The 20389-nt window shown below is 44.3% G+C and overlaps 2 protein-coding genes across 8 annotated transcripts in view; both read left to right on the forward strand.

Annotated features, from left to right (window-relative positions):
• The window catches only part of KCNIP1 (potassium voltage-gated channel interacting protein 1), a 547511-nt gene that overhangs the window by 302065 nt on the left and 225057 nt on the right, over positions 1-20389 (forward strand). The gene's annotated exons all lie outside the window — the stretch shown is intronic.
• Positions 2007-3892, forward strand: LOC140916402 (uncharacterized). Its single transcript, XM_073358058.1, has 2 exons — positions 2007-2763; positions 3351-3892. The coding sequence occupies exons 1-2, from the start codon at positions 2184-2186 to the stop codon at positions 3890-3892; spliced, it is 1122 nt and encodes a 373-aa protein (XP_073214159.1). The 5' UTR covers positions 2007-2183.

The raw sequence follows: 20389 nt of genomic DNA on the forward strand, positions 1-20389 counted from the left end.
TGAATACATTTGGTGGGGAATCAGCTGTTTGTCCTTGAGAGCTGATACTTCTGCCCATTGTCCAACAGTTTCAGAAGCACTCCCTGTAGTTGTTTGCACTTTTGCTTTTTAATTTCAAAAGCTTCATTTTGGGCTCAGCTGTTTAAAACTCCCAACTGAGCTTTTTAAGTGCAGAATGAAAAGGTTGAAAGCTGCTGCCACTAGCGCTGAGCGCTGCCAGCAGCCCCAGAAATAATGTACTTATGGGAAAAAAAGAGAGGAAACAAATGAGAGAGAAGAGGAGTTCATAGCCAGTACTCGTTCAGTGTCAGACAACACAAGGTTTGCATGCAAAAATTTAAAAAGAACATGCTGTGGCTTTCTGCACTGAGCCACATACTTCAAACAATTAATACACTTTGTCCTCTTTGCTCTTTATCCCTCCGGGTCTGATTTTGCCAGTCATGTTGAGTAGGGATTGAGACTACTCATTGTTAGTAAGAGTGGCAGACTGTTTCTTCATTTAGTAACGTATTCACAATGTGCCTGATCCAAAGCCTACGAAAGCCAGAGAGACCCTTTCCAATGACTTCAGCAGGCTTGGTATCAAGTCCACTGTGCTAACAATACTGCCTTTTTCTCCCCCCATTCCCTCTTCACAGTTATCATACTTATTTTGCAAACTACAACTGAATCCTTACAAACGTGAGGAAGGATTGTCCTATAGTTAGGGCATCGGGTTGGAATTCAGAAACCCTGGGTCCAATTTGTTGCTCTGTCACTGACTTTCTGGGTGACCTTGGTCAAGTCACTTAGTCTCTCTGTACCTCAGTCCCCATCTGTAAAATGGTGACACTGCCGTTTCCCTGCCTAACAGGGGTGTTGGGAAGATAAATTCACTGAAGATTGTGAGGAATTCAGATGCGTTGGTGTTGGGGAGCCATTTAAGTACCTAGAAAGAACTTTGAAGTACATGAGTATTCTTCCCATTTGGTGGTAGAATAAATTGAAGCAGAGATGAAAGACCAGTTCACTTCTACTGTTTTAGTGGGGATGATGTTTCACTCTTGGGAGCCATGTTGAGCCTTGTCATTTTAAGGTCTGCACATGCACTCTGTGATTTGAAAAATAAAACACAATTTTAATGTATTTATTTATTTCATTAAGAAAAAAAATCAAAATGTAATGGTAAAGAGAAAATGTGTTTTCTAGAATACGAACAGTGGTCACTCTTAAATTTTTCACCTAGATAATGGCATGTCAGTATTCCCTGAGCCGTGTCTAAATGTAATGGAAAATCTTCAGTTTCACAGCTAACTTTAATTTGACTTTTTTGTTTGAATACGGACAGGATGTACATTTTTCAAAAGTTCTTAAGTGCCATTTTCCGAAGTGGCTTAAGCATTGAGCACTGAGCATATTTCTCATTGAAAGTCAATGGAACTTATGTGCCAAAATCATCTAGAGGCTTTTTGGAAAAGTTATCCAGGGAAATATTGTTTCTGTGAAAATATCGTCCTGAATTCCTTGGGTGCCTGTCAGCATAAGGGCCAAATGCCTTGCTCACGATCTTGTTGTTGGTTAAGCAGCAGAGAGCTGATCCAAAGGGACTTCGCTCCTGCCTATGCTCTATGGAGGAAGGACTGGCATGTGGAAAGGAGGATGTTGAGGCTGATGCCACTGGATTTGCCTGCAGTGGGCCAAATCCCATTTTGAAGAGGAGCAGTGAACTATCTCAGCTGATCCTTCACATCACCTTCCATTGCCAGCCAGAGACCAGTTTCCTGGGTTTTATGTGCCTGCAGCATGGGTGCCATCACTGCAGGGAAGATTTGGGCATCTCCCTAAGCCCTGGTCTACACTAGGACTTTAGGTCGAATTTAGCAACGTTAAATCGATTTAAACCTGCACCCGTCCACACAGTGAAGCCCTTTATTTCGACTTAAAGGGCTCTTAAAATCGATTTCCTTACTCCACCCCTGACAAGTGGATTAGCGCTTAAATCGACGTTCCCGGCTCGAATTTGGGGTACTGTGGACACAATTCGATGGTATTGGCCTCCGGGAGCTATCCCAGAGTGCTCCATTCTGACCACTCTGGACAGCACTCTCAACTCAGATGCACTGGCCAGGTAGACAGGAAAAGAACCGCAAACTTTTGAATCTCATTTCCTGTTTGGCCAGCGTGGCAAGCTGCAGGTGACCATGCAGAGCTCATCAGCACAGGTGACCATGATGGAGTCCCAGAATCGCAAAAGAGCTCCAGCATGGACCGAACGGGAGGTACGGGATCTGATCGCTGTTTGGGGAGAGGAATCCGTGCTATCAGAACTCCATTCCAGTTTTCGAAATGCCAAAACCTTTGTGAAAATCTCCCAGGGCATGAAGGACAGAGGCCATAACAGGGACCCGAAGCAGTGCCGCGTGAAACTGAAGGAGCTGAGGCAAGCCTACCAGAAAACCAGAGAGGCGAACAGCCGCTCTGGGTCAGAGCCCCAAACATGCCACTTCTATGATGAGCTGCATGCCATTTTAGGGGGTTCAGCCACCACTACCCCAGCCGTGTTGTTTGACTCCTTCAATGGAGATGGAGGCAATACGGAAGCAGGTTTTGGGGACGAAGAAGATGATGAGGAGGAGGTTGTAGATAGCTCACAGCAAGCAAGCGGAGAAACCGGTTTTCCCGACAGCCAGGAACTGTTTCTCACCCTAGACCTGGAGCCAGTACCCCCCGAACCCACCCAAGGCTGCCTCCTGGACCCAGCAGGCGGAGAAGGGACCTCTGGTGAGTGTACCTTTTAAAATGCTATACATGGTTTAAAAGCAAGCATGTGAAAGGATTACTTTGCCCTGGCATTTGCGGTTCTCCTAGATGTAGTCCTAAAGCCTTTGCAAAAGGTTTCTGGGGAGGGCAGCCTTATTGCGTCCTTCATGGTAGGACACTTTACCACTCCAGGCCAGTAACACGTACTCGGGAATCACTGTAGAACAAAGCATTGCAGTGTATGTTTGCTGGCATTCAACCAAAATCCGTTCTTTATCTCTCTGTGTTATCCTCAGGAGAGTGAGATATAATTCATGGTCACCTGGTTGAAATAGAGTGCTTTTCTTCAGGGACACTCAGAGGAGCCCATTCCTGCTGGGCTGTTTGCCTGTGGCTAAACAGAAATGTTCCCCGCTGTTAGCCACAGGGAGGGGGGAAGGTTGAGGGGGTAGTCACGCGGTGGGAGGAGGCAAAATGCGACCTTGTAACGAAAGCACATGTGCTATGTATGTAATGTTAACAGCAAGGTTTACCCTGAAAGAGTGTAGCGACTGTTTTATAAAATGTGTCTTTTTAAATACCGCTGTCCCTTTTTTTTTCTCCACCAGCTGCATGTGTTTCAATGATCACAGGATCTTCTCCTTCCCAGAGGCTAGTGAAGCTTAGAAAGAAAAAAAAACACACTCGCGATGAAATGTTCTCCGAGCTCATGCTGTCCTCCCACACTGACAGAGCACAGACGAATGCGTGGAGGCAAATAATGTCAGAGTGCAGGAAAGCACAAAAAGACTGGGAGGAGAGGTGGAGGGCTGAAGAGAGTAAGTGGCGGGCTGAAGAGAGTAAGTGGCGGGCTGAAGACAGGGCTGAAGCTCAAATGTGGCGGCAGCGTGATGAGAGGAGGCAGGATTCAATGCTGAGGCTGCTGCAGGACCAAACCAGAATGCTCCAGTGTATGGTTGAGCTGCAGCAAAGGCAGCTGGAGCACAGACTGCCACTGCTGCCCCTCTGTAACCAACCACCCTCCTCCCCAAGTTCCATAGCCTCCACACCCAGACGCCCAAGAACGCGGTGGGGGGGCCTCCGGCCAACCAGCCACTCCACCACAGAGGATTGCCCAAAAAAAAGAAGGCTGTCATTCAATAAATTTTAAAGTTGTAAACTTTTAAAGTGCTGTGCTTAAAGTGCTGTGTGGCATTTTCCTTCCCTCCTCCACCACCCCTCCTGGGATACCTTGGTAGTCATCTCCCTATTTGTGTGATGAATGAATAACGAATGCATGACTGTGAAGCAGCAATGACTTTATTGCCTCTGCAAGCGGTGATTAAAGGGAGGAGGGGAGGGTGGTTAGCTTACAGGGAAGTAGAGTGAACCAAGGGGCGGGGGGTTTCATCAAGGAGAAACAAACAGAACTTTCACACCGTAGCCTGGCCAGTCATGAAACTGGTTTTCAAAGCTTCTCTGATGCGCACCGCACCCTCCTGTGCTCTTCTAACCACCCTGGTGTCTGGCTGCGCGTAACCAGCAGCTAGGCGATTTGCCTCAGCCTCCCACCCCGCCATAAACGTCTCCCCCTTACTCTCACAGATATTGTGGAGCACACAGCAAGCAGTAATAACAGTGGGAATATTGGTTTCACTGAGGTCTAAGCGAGTCAGTAAACTGCGCCAGCGCGCCTTTAAACGTCCAAATGCACATTCTACCACCATTCTGCACTTGCTCAGCCTGTAGTTGAACAGCTCCTGACTACTGTCCAGGCTGCCTGTGTACGGCTTCATGAGCCATGGCATTAAGGGGTAGGCTGGGTCCCCAAGGATACATATAGGCATTTCAACATCCCCAACAGTTATTTTCTGGTCTGGGAATAAAGTCCCTTCCTGCAGCTTTTGAAACAGACCAGAGTTCCTGAAGATGCGAGCATCATGCACCTTTCCCGGCCATCCCACGTTGATGTTGGTGAAACGTCCCTTGTGATCCACCAGAGCTTGCAGCACTATCGAAAAGTACCCCTTGCGGTTTATGTACTCGGCGGCTTGGTGCTCCGGTGCCAAGATAGGGATATGGGTTCCGTCTATAGCCCCACCACAGTTAGGGAATCCCATTGCAGCAAAGCCATCCACTATGACCTGCACATTTCCCAGGGTCACTACCCTTGATATCAGCAGATCTTTGATTGCGTGAGCTACTTGCATCACAGCAGCCCCCACAGTAGATTTGCCCACTCCAAATTGATTCCCAACTGACCGGTAGCTGTCTGGCGTTGCAAGCTTCCACAGGGCTATCGCCACTCGCTTCTCAACTGTGAGGGCTGCTCTCATCCTGGTATTCATGCGCTTCAGGGCAGGGGAAAGCAAGTCACAAAGTTCCATGAAAGTGCCCTTACACATGCGAAAGTTTCGCAGCCACTGGGAATCGTCCCAGACCTGCAACACTATGCGGTCCCACCAGTCTGTGCTTGTTTCCCGAGCCCAGAATCGGCGTTCCACAGCATGAACCTGCCCCATTAGCACCATGATGCATGCATTGTCAGGGCCCATGCTTTCAGAGAAATCTGTGTCCATGTCCTGATCACTCACGGGACCGCGCTGACGTCGCCTCCTCGCCCGGTATCGCGTTGCCATGTTCTGGTGCTGCATATACTGCTGGATAATGCGTGTGGTGGTTGATGTGCTCCTAATTGCCAAAATGAGCTCAGAGGCCTCCATGCTTGCCTTGGTATGGCGTCCGCACAGAAAAAAGGCGCGGAACGATTGTCTGCCGTTGCTCTGACGGAGGGAGGGGCGACTGACGACACGGCTTACAGGGTTGGCTTCAGGGAGCTAAAATCAACAAAGGGTGTGCCTGTACATCAAGGAGTATTTCAGGCAGGACTGCACGGAGGGTTCCAATAAGAAATGGTGCACCTAAGTTATCGTTGTTATTGGAACAAGGAGGTTAGCCTGGCCTCTGATTGATACATGGCTAGATTTACCTCGCTGCACCTTCTCTGTGAGTGACTGCAGTGTGATCTAGACAGGGGAGGAGGAAAATGAGTACAAAACAAATCTGGTCTATTTCTTGTTCTGACCCACTCCATCTATCTTTTACATCTTTGGCTGGCAGCAGACGGTGCAGAAGGACTGCATGCCATCCACATCTCATGGCTGCTTGGCAGAAGATGGTACAGTACGACTGCTAGCCATCTTCATCTCTTGCCTGCCTGGCATAAGATGGTACAATACGACTGCTAGCAATCCTCATCTCTTGCCTGCCTGGCAGAAGATGGTACAGTACGACTGCTAGCAGTCCGTATCGCCTGCCCGCTCACCATAAGATGGTTCAATAGGACTGCAGGACTAAAGAGAATGACCTGGTCAAGTCACTCCAAATTTAGTCCCTGCGCCCATGTCTGCCCAGGCGCTCCCAGCCGACGTGGCCAGGAGCACCTCGGACACGACGAGGACGACTACCAATCGTATTGCACCGTCTGCTGCCAGAAGGCAATGGGTTGCTGCTACTGTGCAGCAAAGCCGTACCGCGTCTGCCAGCACCCAGGAGACATAGGGTGACGGTTACCTGAGCTGGCTCCATGCTTGCCGTGGTATGGTGTCTGCACAGGTAACTCAGGAAAAAAGGCGCGAAATGATTGTCTGCCCTTGCTTTCACGGGGGGAGGGAGGGAACGGGGGCCTGACGATATGTACCCAGAACCACCCACGACAATGTTTTAGCCTCATCAGGCATTGGGATATCAACCCAGAATTCCAATGGGCAGCGGAGACTGCGGGAACTGTGGGATAGCTACCCACAGTGCAACGCTCCGGAAGTCGACGCTTGCCTCGGTACTGTGGAAGCACTCCGCCGAGTTAATGCACTTAATGCACTTAGAGCATTTTCTGTGGGGACACACACACTCGAATATATAAAAGCGATTTCTAAAAAACCGACTTCTATAAATTCAACCTAATTTCGTAGTGTAGACATACCCTAACTCTGTACTCTCCAGTCATTGCCCCTCTGAATGAATTGCAGGTTTAACGCTTTCTCATTCCCTCTGCCTCCCATTTTGTTTTAATGGGCTGCACGTTCGCCATTGAAATAAACGGTAGTACTGAGGATTCCTTCCCTGAGCCCTGCTATGCTTCAGGCTATCTTCCTTCAAGGAAAGCCCTCTGATTTGTGCTTTTCTTGGATTCTCGGAGTTGGCCCATAGCTAAATCATAGTCCCTATAGTACCTCAATGGACTTAAATTGCATGCTCATGGCACCCTCTCTAACTTGGTTTCAGTACAGGTGGGGGTGCTTTTACCCAACACTGCATATAGGCTATATTAAGGTGTGTGTTGAAACCATACACAAAAGGACTTAGAGTTGCCTAAAAACTAACACAGTATTGTAGGTATCAGCAAATGCTTAACCAGCCCTCAGCTAAAAAATCATGGATTTACCACAGGTCATAGAAGGAAACACAAATGCAGCAAAAACCAATTACTGTGGAAAATCAAACATCCTAGTGAGAGATGAAGGAAGTCGTACATGAATGCCTGACAAGAAATCTATTGAACATATTAAATTATACACATCTCCCAGAATAGCTAGAGCTTTAAAAGAAACTCAGGGCAGCAGCGCTCAATCAAGAGCAAAACCATAACGCTGCTGCATATCAGACTTGGGACAACTTGCACACAAAGACTACTCTTTGAAAGCAAGAAAACATCTTTGAACCCTGCAGCGCGCCATTAGCCAGACACACACACACAGAAATTATAAAGGAATTGCAGAGTAAAGTGAACTATGACAAGAGACTCCCCTTGTAAAACAGGACACTGAATATGCAAGTGGAGTAAAATAAAACAGCCACTAATCAAAATCTATCCCCTACCTAAACTCCAAGAAGAGCCATTTGCTGTCCACAAAATAAATTAGTTTTGAATTGACGCATGAAAAAAATATTAGTAATTATCCAAGGAGCCAAGAAAATATGAACTTGAGTTTCTGCTCTCTGGTCTATTGAGAGAGGTTAATGAATATTGTACTACAATGCTCAAATACTTTTTGAGGGGGAGAGTAATCAAGAGGTTAGAGTAAGGGAATGGAGATCAAATGAAATGGATTACATTCTTTGCTCGGTCCCTAACCTGCTGTATGACCTGTGCTACATTTTTTCCTAACCATAAAATGAGTTAGATAATAATTAACCAGCTCACAGAGGTTGTGATATTTAAGGGTTTAAGTGCTTTGAGACCCTTAGAGGATACAGACTATAGAAGTACAAAGTATTATAACTTATAGCCATGTGTGTATAGCATCACCCTTTGCATGGTGGAAATTCTTATCCCAAATCCAGAACAATTCTGCCCTATGTTACTAGGGTATTGATACCACTGAAGTCAGTAGAGCCCTGCAACCAAGGGCAGAATCATTCTGTAATGGCAGAAACCAGGAAAGTTTGAGGGCAGTTCTGTTCAGCATCTGGCCATTGTTTGCATTTTCTAAGATTTTCTTTTGTCTCCTGTCATCTAATCTTATTTTCCAAATTTCTTCTGCCCCTGCTCCAGATGCGTGGTTGGATTGTGGGCATCAGTCTACAGTCTTGTGACAGGGTAGCTATGGAGACACTCCACCACAATAGCAGCTCCAAGAGGCATTATGGCTGAGGTTCAGGATTATGGGAAGCATAGGCCAGAGCAGCTCCTGCAGCTCCCTTTGAACAGGTACAGCAAGCTCCATGCTGGCCTAGCTATAATAGAGCACTGCTCTTGGTATGAGTCTTAACAGGTGCTCAGTGACCCAGCAACTACTACTGTGACATGCCCCTGCAAAGGGATTGGGGGGAAAAGCTGCTTAATCCCTCTCACCCACCCATAAGGGGCTAGTCACAACTATGTTGCCCTTGGTTGGTGTATCTGTGGGGACTAAACGTGCAAACTCTGCATCTAAAAGCATGAGAGGCTGAACAGCTTGAACTAAGTGACAAGAGCTGTTAATGTGGAGAGAATAGCAGATTCTTAAACCTCTTAATCTTAAAACCTTAGTCCGGCCACTACATGGGGAGAAAACCACAGCGGTAGATCATATGTTACAATAGCATATATGTCGGGGTGGTCTGGTCCCAATACAATAATGGGATATAGGGCAGCCTGGGTGGTCCCTTATGTGCACTGACCCTGTGTTACTCATGGATGCAGATGCAAAAATTAAAATTGTGATGGCAGCCTCTGGAATGATTGTTTGTTTTTTAAAAACCACTATCAATTGGAATGAGTAAAAGGGAAAGGAAAACTCACAGCTTTTTGAAGTGCCAGAATGGTCCACGAATTTTTCTTTAAAAGTTTCAGAAATCAGAATAAACATGATACTAAACACAGTCTCAGCTGCCATAATCCACTGTGCTACTGACACGAGGCAACAAAAATGGAGATAAACTAGACACTAGCCCTCCAGCAAATCTCCCCCCCACCTCCTCCCCACACACACTATTAAAAGGATCTGGCCTGTTCTGTAGTGGGATTGTTCTTGTTATGCATAGATACAGCAACTGGATATTATATATTTTATCTATGGCTGACAGTGAGATTCTCAGATCCCTACTCAGCCTAAAAGCCTGTTTAACCTTTATTAAATATTATAATATTCCCATGAGGGAAGCACCTTCCTAACCCCATGCCCTTAGTTGTTGGCTTATGTCCTAAAGCAAAAGAGAGATGATGATCCTTTTATTTTAATCCTTTGTAGTGTACTTATGGATTTTTATATTATTCATCTCTCTCTTTTGAATCCTGCTAAACACTTGGCCCCCATGAGACCCTGTGGCAATGAGTTCCACAGGCTGGACACGCCTTGTGTAAAACTGTATCCATTTTTCACTTTTAAAATTTCTCGCATTTTAATTTTAACAGATGTTCGCTTGTTTTATTATGATAAAGAGAAAATAGGCACTGGCAAGAGACTTCTATAACTGATCACCTATCATGTCTCTCATTCATGCCCTCTCTAATCTAAATAGCCCTATTGTTCAATCTCTCCATATATCATCTTTCCAGGCCTCTGATCATTTACACTGGCCTTGTTTGGACTTTTTCAATTTCCTTTGTGACCCTGGTAAAGTCAGTTAACCTCGTTGTGCATCATTTTATCCATCTGTAAAATGGGGGAGGATAATACATACCTCAAAGAAGTGTTTAGGGTTAATGAATTAATATTTGTAAATCACTTTTAATCATGTTTATTACAGTAGTGGCTAAGGGCCAGTCAAGAATGAGGCACCATGGTTCTAGGTGCTGTATGAACACAGGGTAGTTGATGTGCCCTACCCTGAAGAGCTTACAGTCTAAACATATTAGACAGACTTAGGATGCGGGAAGGGGTAGAACACACCAGCACTGTGACCAATGGGATGGCAGCAAACAAAGACTTTAAGGCCAGAAGAGACCACCATGATCATCTAGTCTCACCTCCTGCACACTACAGGGCACAGAACCTCACCCACCCACTCCTGTAATAGACCCCTAACCTCTGGCTGAGTTATTGAAGTCCTCAAACCATGATTTAAAAACTTCAAGTTACAGATAATCTACCATTTACATGGGTTTAAACCTGCAAGTGATTGGTGCCCCATGCTGCAGGGGAAGGAGAACCACCCCCCCTCCCTCCTCAGGGTCTCTGCCAATCTGACCCAAGGGAAAATTCCTTTCTGACCCCAAATAGAAGGATCAGTTAGACTCTGAGCATGTGGGCAAGACCCACCAGGCAGACACCTGGGAAAGAATTCTCCGTAGTAACTCAGAGCCTTCCCCATCTAGTGTCCCATCACCAGCCATTGGATATATTTGCTGCTAGCAATCGCAGATTGTCTACATGCCATCATAGGCAGTCTCATCATACCATCCCCTCCATAACCGTATCAAGCTCAGTCTTGAAGCCAGTTAGGTTTTTTTTCATGTTAGTTCCACGATTCTTTTTGGGGTGGGTTACTTAGGAGGGGATCAGCTAAATGGAAAGAAAAGGGAGAGGAAAGTTGGTGGGGAGGGGGGGGTAGGGCAGAAGAGAAAAGGAGGGGCAGGTGTGGAATGAAGCTGGAGGAAGAAGATGGTGGGTTAGGGTTGTCACAAAAAGCCAGTCAGCACAGGGCAGAGAAAGTCATGTCAAAACTATAGCAAGTTCTCTGCCTTTCCAGAGGTCCCTGCTCTGGCTGTCTCTATCCCTGCCAGCTGGACTCTCTGGCTGGCTCCTCTCTGCAGTTTTTCCCCAATGATAAATGGAGGGAGGGGGGGACCCCACCTGGATCCTAGTGCCTCCATAAAATGTGTGCAAGGTCTCCCCTACACAGGAGGGTGCTGAGGGAAGGGGTGGTCCTGACTGGTCCCTGTTTTACTCCCTCCCCAGTGCAGCAGTCCCTGTTATGGCTGAAGCTGCTTCCACTGGATGGAGTCTTGAAAGCCTGTTACTGTATGGAAGGTTTTACAAATGTACAAATTATTTACTATTTTTTGAAGGTATAAATAACAAAGCCCAGTGATAGGAGAGTGAATGCTAATTGTGTATGCAGATAAAATAGATTACAGCACCAGCATCTAATGCTAGATCTGCACCACATCAGTTGTAACAACACACTCCTACTTAAAGTGAAAAGAAATATAAGTATCACAATTAAATTCCCATGATTTAATTGGCAGAGTGTCTTCTTTCATTTGTTTTGCAATAACATCCTATGAGCCACCACCATTCAAATCCTATATCCAGCAGCTTTGTTGCCCGGTACAAGAGTGCTTCTGATGAAACTTTCTGCTCTGAAATTTATATTGAACTTTGTGTGAAAGAATGCTCACCAGCTGATTTGTCTCATCATCGCCATTTCTCGGATCATTAATCCTAAAAATGGCTGACACTAATGTCTAATGCAAAGACTGAAGCGCTATCTTTCACTCAGATTCAGTGCAGTGTGTGTAACTTTGGAAACAGACAAATCTCTTGCCCGGGGGTTGAACAAAAAGTTTGGTGTTAAAAATCACATCTCCGTGGAAGAGAAATGTTGATAATGCAGGTTCCAGGTTTGTTTTTTTATTTTTCCAGCTTGAAGATTGTCTCCTCCAGCAAATTGAAACATATAATGTTAACCCTTGCAGTGTTCACTTCACTTGCTCTGGGGCTATTTGACAGGCACAATAAGCGACAGCAAAGAATTCTGATCTTGGAGTATGATCAGTCTCCTCTTAGTTCCAACCCAGCAGACCTCTTTACTACTTCAGGCATCAAAATGGGCCCTCCATCCCTGCAGGAGGTACTCAGAAGTGAGCCTTTGAATATTCCCCTTTACACACTGATGTCAGTGGTGGCCCCTTCGTATACAGAGGATGTAACATTACTTTGGCCTGGGATGCATGCACATCCCATTGTGCCCATTCCAAGACTGGCTGTATAAGGGAATTGTTTTCCAGGTGACAGAAACCAGGTGGCCAAGTAGCAGGATAAGGTACAAGGACAAACCAGTAGTTGAGTTAGGAAGGGACTCCGGAGAAGAGGCCAAGCTGTAGATTATTTGCCACAGTTCCTAGGCAGAAGTCTTAAGGAAAGAGTCCTAGTGCGAAGGGCCTTGGGGAAGCCTCAGCAGAGGCCTGTAGAGATGTGGGGGAGCGGCGTCAGAGAGGAAGACTGCTCAGCTGAGAGAGACTATATAGGATGGGGAAGCCCTGGAAGTAGGGGGAAGCTCTTGTAAGGACTGAGAGCACAGTGAAGTAGCGGTAAGGACTGAAAGGACTGTTGAGCCATGGGAAAGGCTTAAGGGATTAGTAAGCTTGGGGAAGAAGGCTGGGAGGTTTTGACTTGGGGTTACACTGTTCTTCTATCAAACAGAATCCCCAAGAGGTGGATCCACTGAAGTTAAGAGAACTTGAGGGCACTTTGCACCTTACAGAATTGGGCCCTAACAATTTGATCTTATCTTCTTATGGAAAGTTTTTTTTAAAAAAAAAGTCTTCAATACCATTTGCAGCATACTGACTTAGTGCATGTCTCCTGACTTTGTGAGAGTGAGACTGCATCTGTTTGAGCTGAGAGGTATGTTTCCTCGCCATTTAGATCAAAGTACCTGTGTTAGCTCTGCTCAAACTAGTGCGCTAAGAATAGCAGTGTATCTGGGATAGCTCGGTGGTGACTCAGGCTAGCCTCCCAGCTATGTACCCAGGGGATCCGGCTAGTCCAGACGGATAGCCCAAGCTGCCACCTGTGCCACCCTGACCAGGCTGCTATTTTTTGGTGCTAGTTCAGGCAGCACTAGTACAGGTACGTCTACGTGAGCTGGGAATTCGACCTCCCAGCTCAAGTGTAGAGTTACCTAAGGGTACCTCTACACTGTGCAAAAGACCCATGACACGTCTGCAGCTGGTGTATGTCAGCTGACTCTGAGACCCTGTAAGGGGGTGGGGGGAAAGGTCTCGGAGCCTGGGCTCCAGCCCAAGCCCATATGTCTACATGGCAATTTTTAGCCCCACAGCTCAAGTCTCACAAGGTCGAATCAGCTGACCTGGGCTCAGAGACTTGGTGCCATGGTTTTTTATTGCAGTGTAGACATACTGTAAGAGTCTGCTGCTTACGGACAGCAGGGGAGGTTAATCTTTAGCTCAAGTAGTAGGGGCTTTTGGTGCTAAAGGTCACAGGTTTTATCCCTGTTTATTACAATGGAGTCATTTGGCCATGGGTTCATTACACATTGGGTTTAGAGAGCTGTTTTTTTGGCAACTAACTCTGTCATAGTGTGATGTTAACATCTGCTCATGCATTGGAAACAGCAAAACCTGACTTTCACAGAGGGAAGGGATTGTTGGCTAGTGGTTAGAGCACTGGGATGGGACTCAGTAGACTTAGCCGTGATAGCTGGTTCTGCCACTGGCCTGCTGGATGACCTTGGGCAAATCACTTCACTACTCTGTGCCTCCGTTTCCCCACCTGTAAAATGGGGATAATGATACTGAACCCCCCCTTTGTAAAGCACTTTGAGATCTACTGATAAAACATCCTATGTAATAGCTATTTGTTGTTTGTTTTTCATTATTATTAGATAATGGTTACTTTCTTTTTTAATTGTTTCAGCAGCCTACAGTATTTAAGGCTTTTGCAGTCCTATTAACTTTGCAGGGAGGATGAGATGCAGGCTGTCTATCAATTTGTGACAGCACTTCATTTTTAATCTATTTCCTATTAGGCAACCGTGCAAAAATAAATATAAGCAGAAACAGCATCTTGAATTATTTCAATCCCCATGTTATTTCCATCATTCTTATGCGTTTTTTGTTGTTTGTTTGTTTGTTTACATTGCAAGCTGAAAATACGCTTTCTGCTTTGGGATCATTTGTTTTCTCAACTATATTAAAGTGTAATTACCTTGTTCTAACCATTGGAAAAAACAGTATTTCAGAACTAGAATTCTTTGTAAAACCAATCACTCACTTCATTCACTGAATAATGCGATGCCTTGGGATAGGAAATTAGAAATTAAGTGAGGTAGCAAGAAGGGGTTGAAATCCTTATACTGCTTTCTTCTTTGTATGTTATCAGCCACATTTTCAGAAGTAGCCACTGACTTTGGATGCCTCACTTTTGGGGTACCCAACTTGAGACATTTGGGACTTGCTTTTTCGAGAGGCTGAGGACTTGTACAGTCCCTTTGGGAACCACAAAGCTGACCCACGTGGAAAATGTGGACAACTGTGAAAAGCTTTAGTCTGTATTCTTTTTTGTTACGCAGCAGGCTGTGGGAGGAAGGGAAACCTGGTGTGATGCAAAGAGGAAGAAGCATTTGCAAACTTGACTTGATGTATGTGTGTGGGAGGGGGGGTTGAGTGGGAAAGGATTACAAAGGCCTAGATAGTGTGGAAAAGAAAGAGTCACCTGAGGGAAGCAGAGGGAAAGGCAAACAAAAACCACTTAAGATCATGTGACACAAAATGTAGGTATACTCGCAAGAGGGCAGAGTTAAGCTTTCACAGGCCACCGTAATTCAGGCATTTTGTAACTTTTGAGTGTTTGACTGTGTAACCTTAATAATAATTTCTGTCTCTGTGTGAGTTATATCTGTATTATACACAATTTTTTTAACTTTAACCTTGCCCCCCTTGTGGATATGCATTACAATACAGGCTTTAATTACCTGATCAGGGCCCAGAGTAAACCGTGCTCACTCAATGAGCAGCAAGTCAATATCTTGTTTTAGCCTCATTTAACAATGGGTGGCCCTAGGCCTTATTTACTGCCCACAATTCAAACCCTGCTCTGAAGACAGAATTATTAATTTACCTTATGGGCTTTTCCATGGCGCTCACTGCTATAGTATCTGACGGCTTCACAAACATTAATTGATTTATCTTCACAATGTTCACGTGAGACTTTCACAGGAACAACCAAACACACATCTCTGATACAAAGGCCAGCCCCTGCCCAATATCAAGTCCCTCATTCAAAGAATGGGGGTCTCTAGAGCGTCTCAGAGAAAATGTCATTGGAATTTTTTAGCATGGCAGAAGCATTTCTCCTAACTTCATTCTCAGAAACAGCTAAACTGTTTCATTTGAAACTTTTTCCAAACAGAAATCAGTCAGAGGCAGGCATCCACCATGGAAAACTTCAGCCAGAACAGTTAAAGTTTGACAAAGTTATAAACCACTGAAAACAGATGTATCGGACAACTTTAACAGATGGTACTGCTAGCTCCATCTATAATATGTATATAGCAATGGCAATTTATCCTAAGAAATTAGCAGTTAGCACTTGTTAGGAGATTGGATGCCATAGACGGTTGCTAATGAACTTCAGTCTGTCACCTGTTTGAAACCAGCTCAGACCAGTAGAGATTAAAAACTATTCCATTTACTGGGTGTTTGGTGGTTGTGAGATGAGTTTGAGCTTTCATTCCCACTATCACATCACAAATTTTATACCTTTCATCAGTATTAAATCTACACATTTTTTGAAGGCAGGAATGTATGGTTATATGCAAATTATTTGCAAATATGCAAATTATCTCAAATTAATTGCCATTAAATGTCAGTCCTAGAACTGCACAAAACTTGGCAGATATGTCATGACACTTCCTTTTGTTCTCTAGTCTTTTTTCTTTAAATTAAATATCATTTAGAATAATTTTAGACTTGAAAGTATGACTTGCTCTTTGTGCATGAAAAAACAGCATTGAGCTTTGAGACCAAACATTTAAGATCATGCCAGTGATCTAACATGAAAGCAAGGGCGGATTCGGTATGGGGTACTGATCAAAACAAATAAAACAAAAATCAGCCTCACATAATACCCATAGACACTCAAGAGTTTCTCAAGTCACTAGCCTGACCTTGCAGTGCCAGGAAAATAGGAAATCAGGTATAGCAATAAGATAGAAGGAAGTGGGAGAGGTGAACCCAAAATCCTAAATCCCAGCATATGTTTAGCAGGTGAGAGCTCCTAAAAATTGAGTTGGCAACTTTTGAAATGAGATAATTAGGCCTGGTTACACATGATTTAAACTTGGGCAGGATACTAGTATTTCTACTGATGCTGTTGGATCTTTCAGATTATATCTCTTGGACAGCCATGCTTAAGGTGCTATTAAATGTAATGCTCTTTATCTAATTAATTACCTATGTAAGTCATTTGGCATTTAATTGTGAAGTGATGAAATGTCTAAGCCTCCATGAAATAAATATGTTGGGTATAATTTACTAGTGGATGTTTCATTATTCTAATCGGCCACAATTTTCCAGTGCTGGTAGCTATGCCTATAGTTCAAGTTGCCTGACACATATCATTATGAGACCATTTTCAGTTGCTTATAGTTTGGCAAACTTTTAAGCATATGGGCTGAAGTTTCCCATGGTCTATGCCTGCCTCAGTCTGAACACTTCCAGAAAATGTCAGCAATTCAGGACAGGGTAAGGATAAAATATGTTTTGCCCATGTTAAAAATTTCTTACAACCCACTTTGTTTAGAAGCTCTAGTGCCTCCATCCTATGGAACAGGGATTGAAATTTGGGCGGGCATTCACCCGGTGGCCTGAAATACAGAACACTGGATTGGGACTGGATTGGGTTCTATTCCCAGCTCTGCCGTTGGCCTGCTAAGCGACATTGGGCAAGTCACTTCAGTGCCTCAGTTTCCCCACCTGAAAAATGGGGATAATCATACATCGCACTCTTAGGAAAGTACTTTCATACGTACTAACGAAGAGCACTAAGTAAGTGCTAGGTATTATTATGTTGACATCCTGAGAAAAAAAAATCCCCAAATTTGGCCAATTTATGAACCTCTGAATATCAGTTTGCACATGCTCAGTAGAGGTTGCTTAGAATGGGTTGCTAAACTTTCCCAAGATTCTGTCTGCCCTGAGTATGCTCCATCCCAGGGCTGCAAGTATTGAGCAGGACTTCCGTTGCAATTACTCCTGGCTGCTGTGGGCTGTTGTGATGCTAGGCAAAGGAACTGAAAACATGGAGACTGTCTCAGTTGCTTCTGCTGACGATGCCAGGCAGCAAGGAGATGGGAAGCTATCTGACTGGAAGGCAGAACAGTGAGGATCCAGGCCTGGAAAGGTAGCAAGGCAGGACACTGGGACAAGGAGGGGAGAAGTGAAATGAAGTGTTCAGGGGTGGCATTGGGACATGGAACAGTGGGAGGAAACGGGGAGTGTGATTAAACAGTCTGGTGGTGAGAAGGCGAGAAACTGGGAGAAGAGCAAGTTGGACACGTCAGGAGCAGAAGAGCTCAGGCTTGGGATATGGGGCAGAAGGGTCTGTTACCACCAGAGTGTACACCCATCTCAGAACACGGAATAGAATCCAGGAGGTCTGAGTCTTTGTATTCCTCTGCTGTCAGCATATAACTGAAATTCTGCTGGCTAAATGTGTGTCTCATCCCCTTCTATTAGCTGGCTCACATAGAGAATGACAACCTACTATTGCTTTCAGTTATTCCATTAGCTCAAGTGGCAGAGATTTGTGTAGTGGATCTAAAGGTTCCAACCCTGTTAATCAAATATGTGGGAATCAATAGGGGTCCATGTGATGGGATTTCTCGGGTGGGGGGTTCAGTTTGCTTTTTCAAAAAAACTTTGGAAGTTATACACACAATATTTAAAAACATTTAAGTTGCAAAGTCAAGCAGTTGAAAATTAGGTTACAACCAATTTGCCTTGTACTGAAGTTAGGCTTACCAGCTTGTAATTGCTAGGATCACCTCTGGATCCTTTTTTTTAAAAAAATCATGTCACATTAGCTATCCTCTAGTCATCTGGTACAGAAGCTGATTTAAGTGATAGGTTACGTAACAGCGTTAGTAGTTCTGCAATTTCATATTTGAGTTTTCAGAACTCTTGGATGAATACCATCCAATTCTGGAGACTCATTCCTGTTTTATTTCTCAGTTTGTTCCAAAACTTCCTCTACTGACACATCAGTCTGGGACACTTCCTCATATCTGTCACCTAAAAAGAAAGGCTCAGGTGTGGGAACCTTCCTCACATCCTCTGAAGTGAATGCAAAAAATTCTTTTAGCTTTTCCTCAATGACCTTGTCTTCCTTGAGTGCTCCTTCAGCACCTTGATTGGCCCAACTGGTTGTTAATTTTTGCAGTTAGTTTGAGTCTTTGTCTAGTTGCTCTTCCAATTTTTTTTTGTTGGTCTGCCTAATTATACTTTGACTTGCCTGAGTTTATGCTCCTTTCTATTTTCCTCGGTAGGATTTGATTTCCAATTTTTATTGGTTGCCTTTTTGCTTCTAACCACTTTTTTTACTTTGTTATTTAGCCATGATGGCACTTTTTTGGCCCTCTTACTATGTCTCTTTAAATTTAGGAGGTACATTGAATTAGAGCCTCTGTTATGGTGTTTTTAGGGTCTAGGTGCCCAGCACCACTCTCCGGGTTGCTGGAGTCCCTGGTCAGCTGACTCGACAAGCTACAGGAGTCAGGTAGCTCTGGGAGCCAGCTGGCCTGGGAGTTTGGAAGCACTAGGGTCCCTGGCCCTAGGGCAGTCCATGTGGAAATCTGAATTTCCGCCAGCTCCCAATCCTGATGTTTCTATTTTCCTTCGATGTGCTATGCATAGAATACCTTTGTCTGAAGGTCAACTAAGTGACTTCAAAATAGGAATGAAATGAATTAAGCTTTACAACACACTTGTAAAGCAGGCAAATGTAATGCCCATTTTTACCATTTCTGTCTGGGAAAGGAGACAGAAGTTCCATAGTTACCTTCACTGCACTTATAGATGGTTAGGGAGTAGAGCCGATAAAATAACCCAAATATGCACCGGAAAAATCCCCTTTTGAAATTTTCCAACAAAACTTCGTGTTTTCAGGAATTCTCATTTAGCTTTGTTTCGAAAGAACACTTCAAAATGAAGTTTTACTTGCTCTTGTTTCAAAATGTTAAAGCACAAATTTTGAAATGACTTCTCTTTAGCAATTTCTTTAATTTTATTTTTTTTAATTTAAAATGAAAACTTTTGGGCAACCATAAACTGTTTTTACCTTTCAGTTAACATTATCGAAAATGACATTCTCCTAACACAATTTTATTTCCATTTTTTACAATTGCCAGTGAGCCAAAAAATGTGTTATTCGCCAAGCTCAGGCTGGGAGCTCTTTTCAACAAATTGGTCTACTTTAACTACATTGACCAAATTTGACTCTCAGATATGTTAACTTAAATTTATATGAAGCTGTATATGCATTTGTCAAGGTTCCTTCCCCACTCTGAATGCTAGGGTACAGATGTGGGGACCTGCGTGAAAAACCTCCTAAGCTTATCTTTACCAGCTTAGGTAAAAACTTCCCCAAGGTACAAAATATTCCACCCTTTGTCCTTGGATTGGCCGCTACCACCAAACAAATACTGGTTACTGGGGAAGAGCTGTTTGGAAACATCTTTCCCCCCAAAATACTTCCCAAAACCTTGCACCCCACTTCCTGGACAAGGTTTGGTAAAAAGCCTCACCAATTTGCCTAGGTGACTACAGACCCAGACCCTTGGATCTTAAGAACAATCCTCCCAACATTTGCACCCCCCCTTTCCTGGGAAATGTTGGATAAAAAGTCACCAATTTGCATAGGTGACTACAGACCCAAACCCTTGGATCTGAGGACAATGAAAAAGCATTCAGTTTTCTTACAAGAAGACTTTTAATAGGAATAGAAGTATAGAAATCACCTCTGTAAAATCAGGATGGTAGATCCCTTACAGGGTAATTAATTCAAAACATAGAGAACCCCTCTAGGCAAAACCTTAAGTTACAAAAAAGATACAGACAGAAATAGTTATTCCATTCAGCACAATTCTTTTCTCAGCCATTTAAAGAAATCATAATCTAACACATTCTTAGCTAGATTACTTACTAAAAGTTCTAAGACTCCATTCCTGATCTATCCCCGGTAAAGACCAGCATATAGACAGAGACCCTTTGTTTCTCTCCCTCCTCCCAGCTTTTGAAAGTATCTTGTCTCCTCATTGGTCATTTTGGTCAGGTGCCAGCGAGGTTTCCTCTCACCTGTAAAGGGTTAAGAAGCTAAAGGTGTTTTCCCCTGGCCAGGAGGAATTTCAAAGGGGTTTACCCTTCCCTTTATATTTATGACACGCCCCCCAAATCTCAGGTAGGGTGAAGCACTGGCTGGGATTTCTTCCTGGAGCTCTAGGA

The sequence above is a fragment of the Lepidochelys kempii genome, chromosome 8 (assembly GCF_965140265.1).
Source record: "Lepidochelys kempii isolate rLepKem1 chromosome 8, rLepKem1.hap2, whole genome shotgun sequence".
Lineage (NCBI taxonomy): Eukaryota > Metazoa > Chordata > Testudines > Cheloniidae > Lepidochelys > Lepidochelys kempii.

Bases quoted from the DNA above. Each gene is read 5' to 3' on its own strand.
- LOC140916402 (XM_073358058.1), top strand. From the start codon at position 2,184: ATGCAGAGCTCATCAGCACAGGTGACCATGATGGAGTCCCAGAATCGC. The intron at 2,764-3,350 runs GTGAGTGTACCT...TTTCTCCACCAG, and splicing joins AGGCGGAGAAGGGACCTCTG to CTGCATGTGTTTCAATGATC.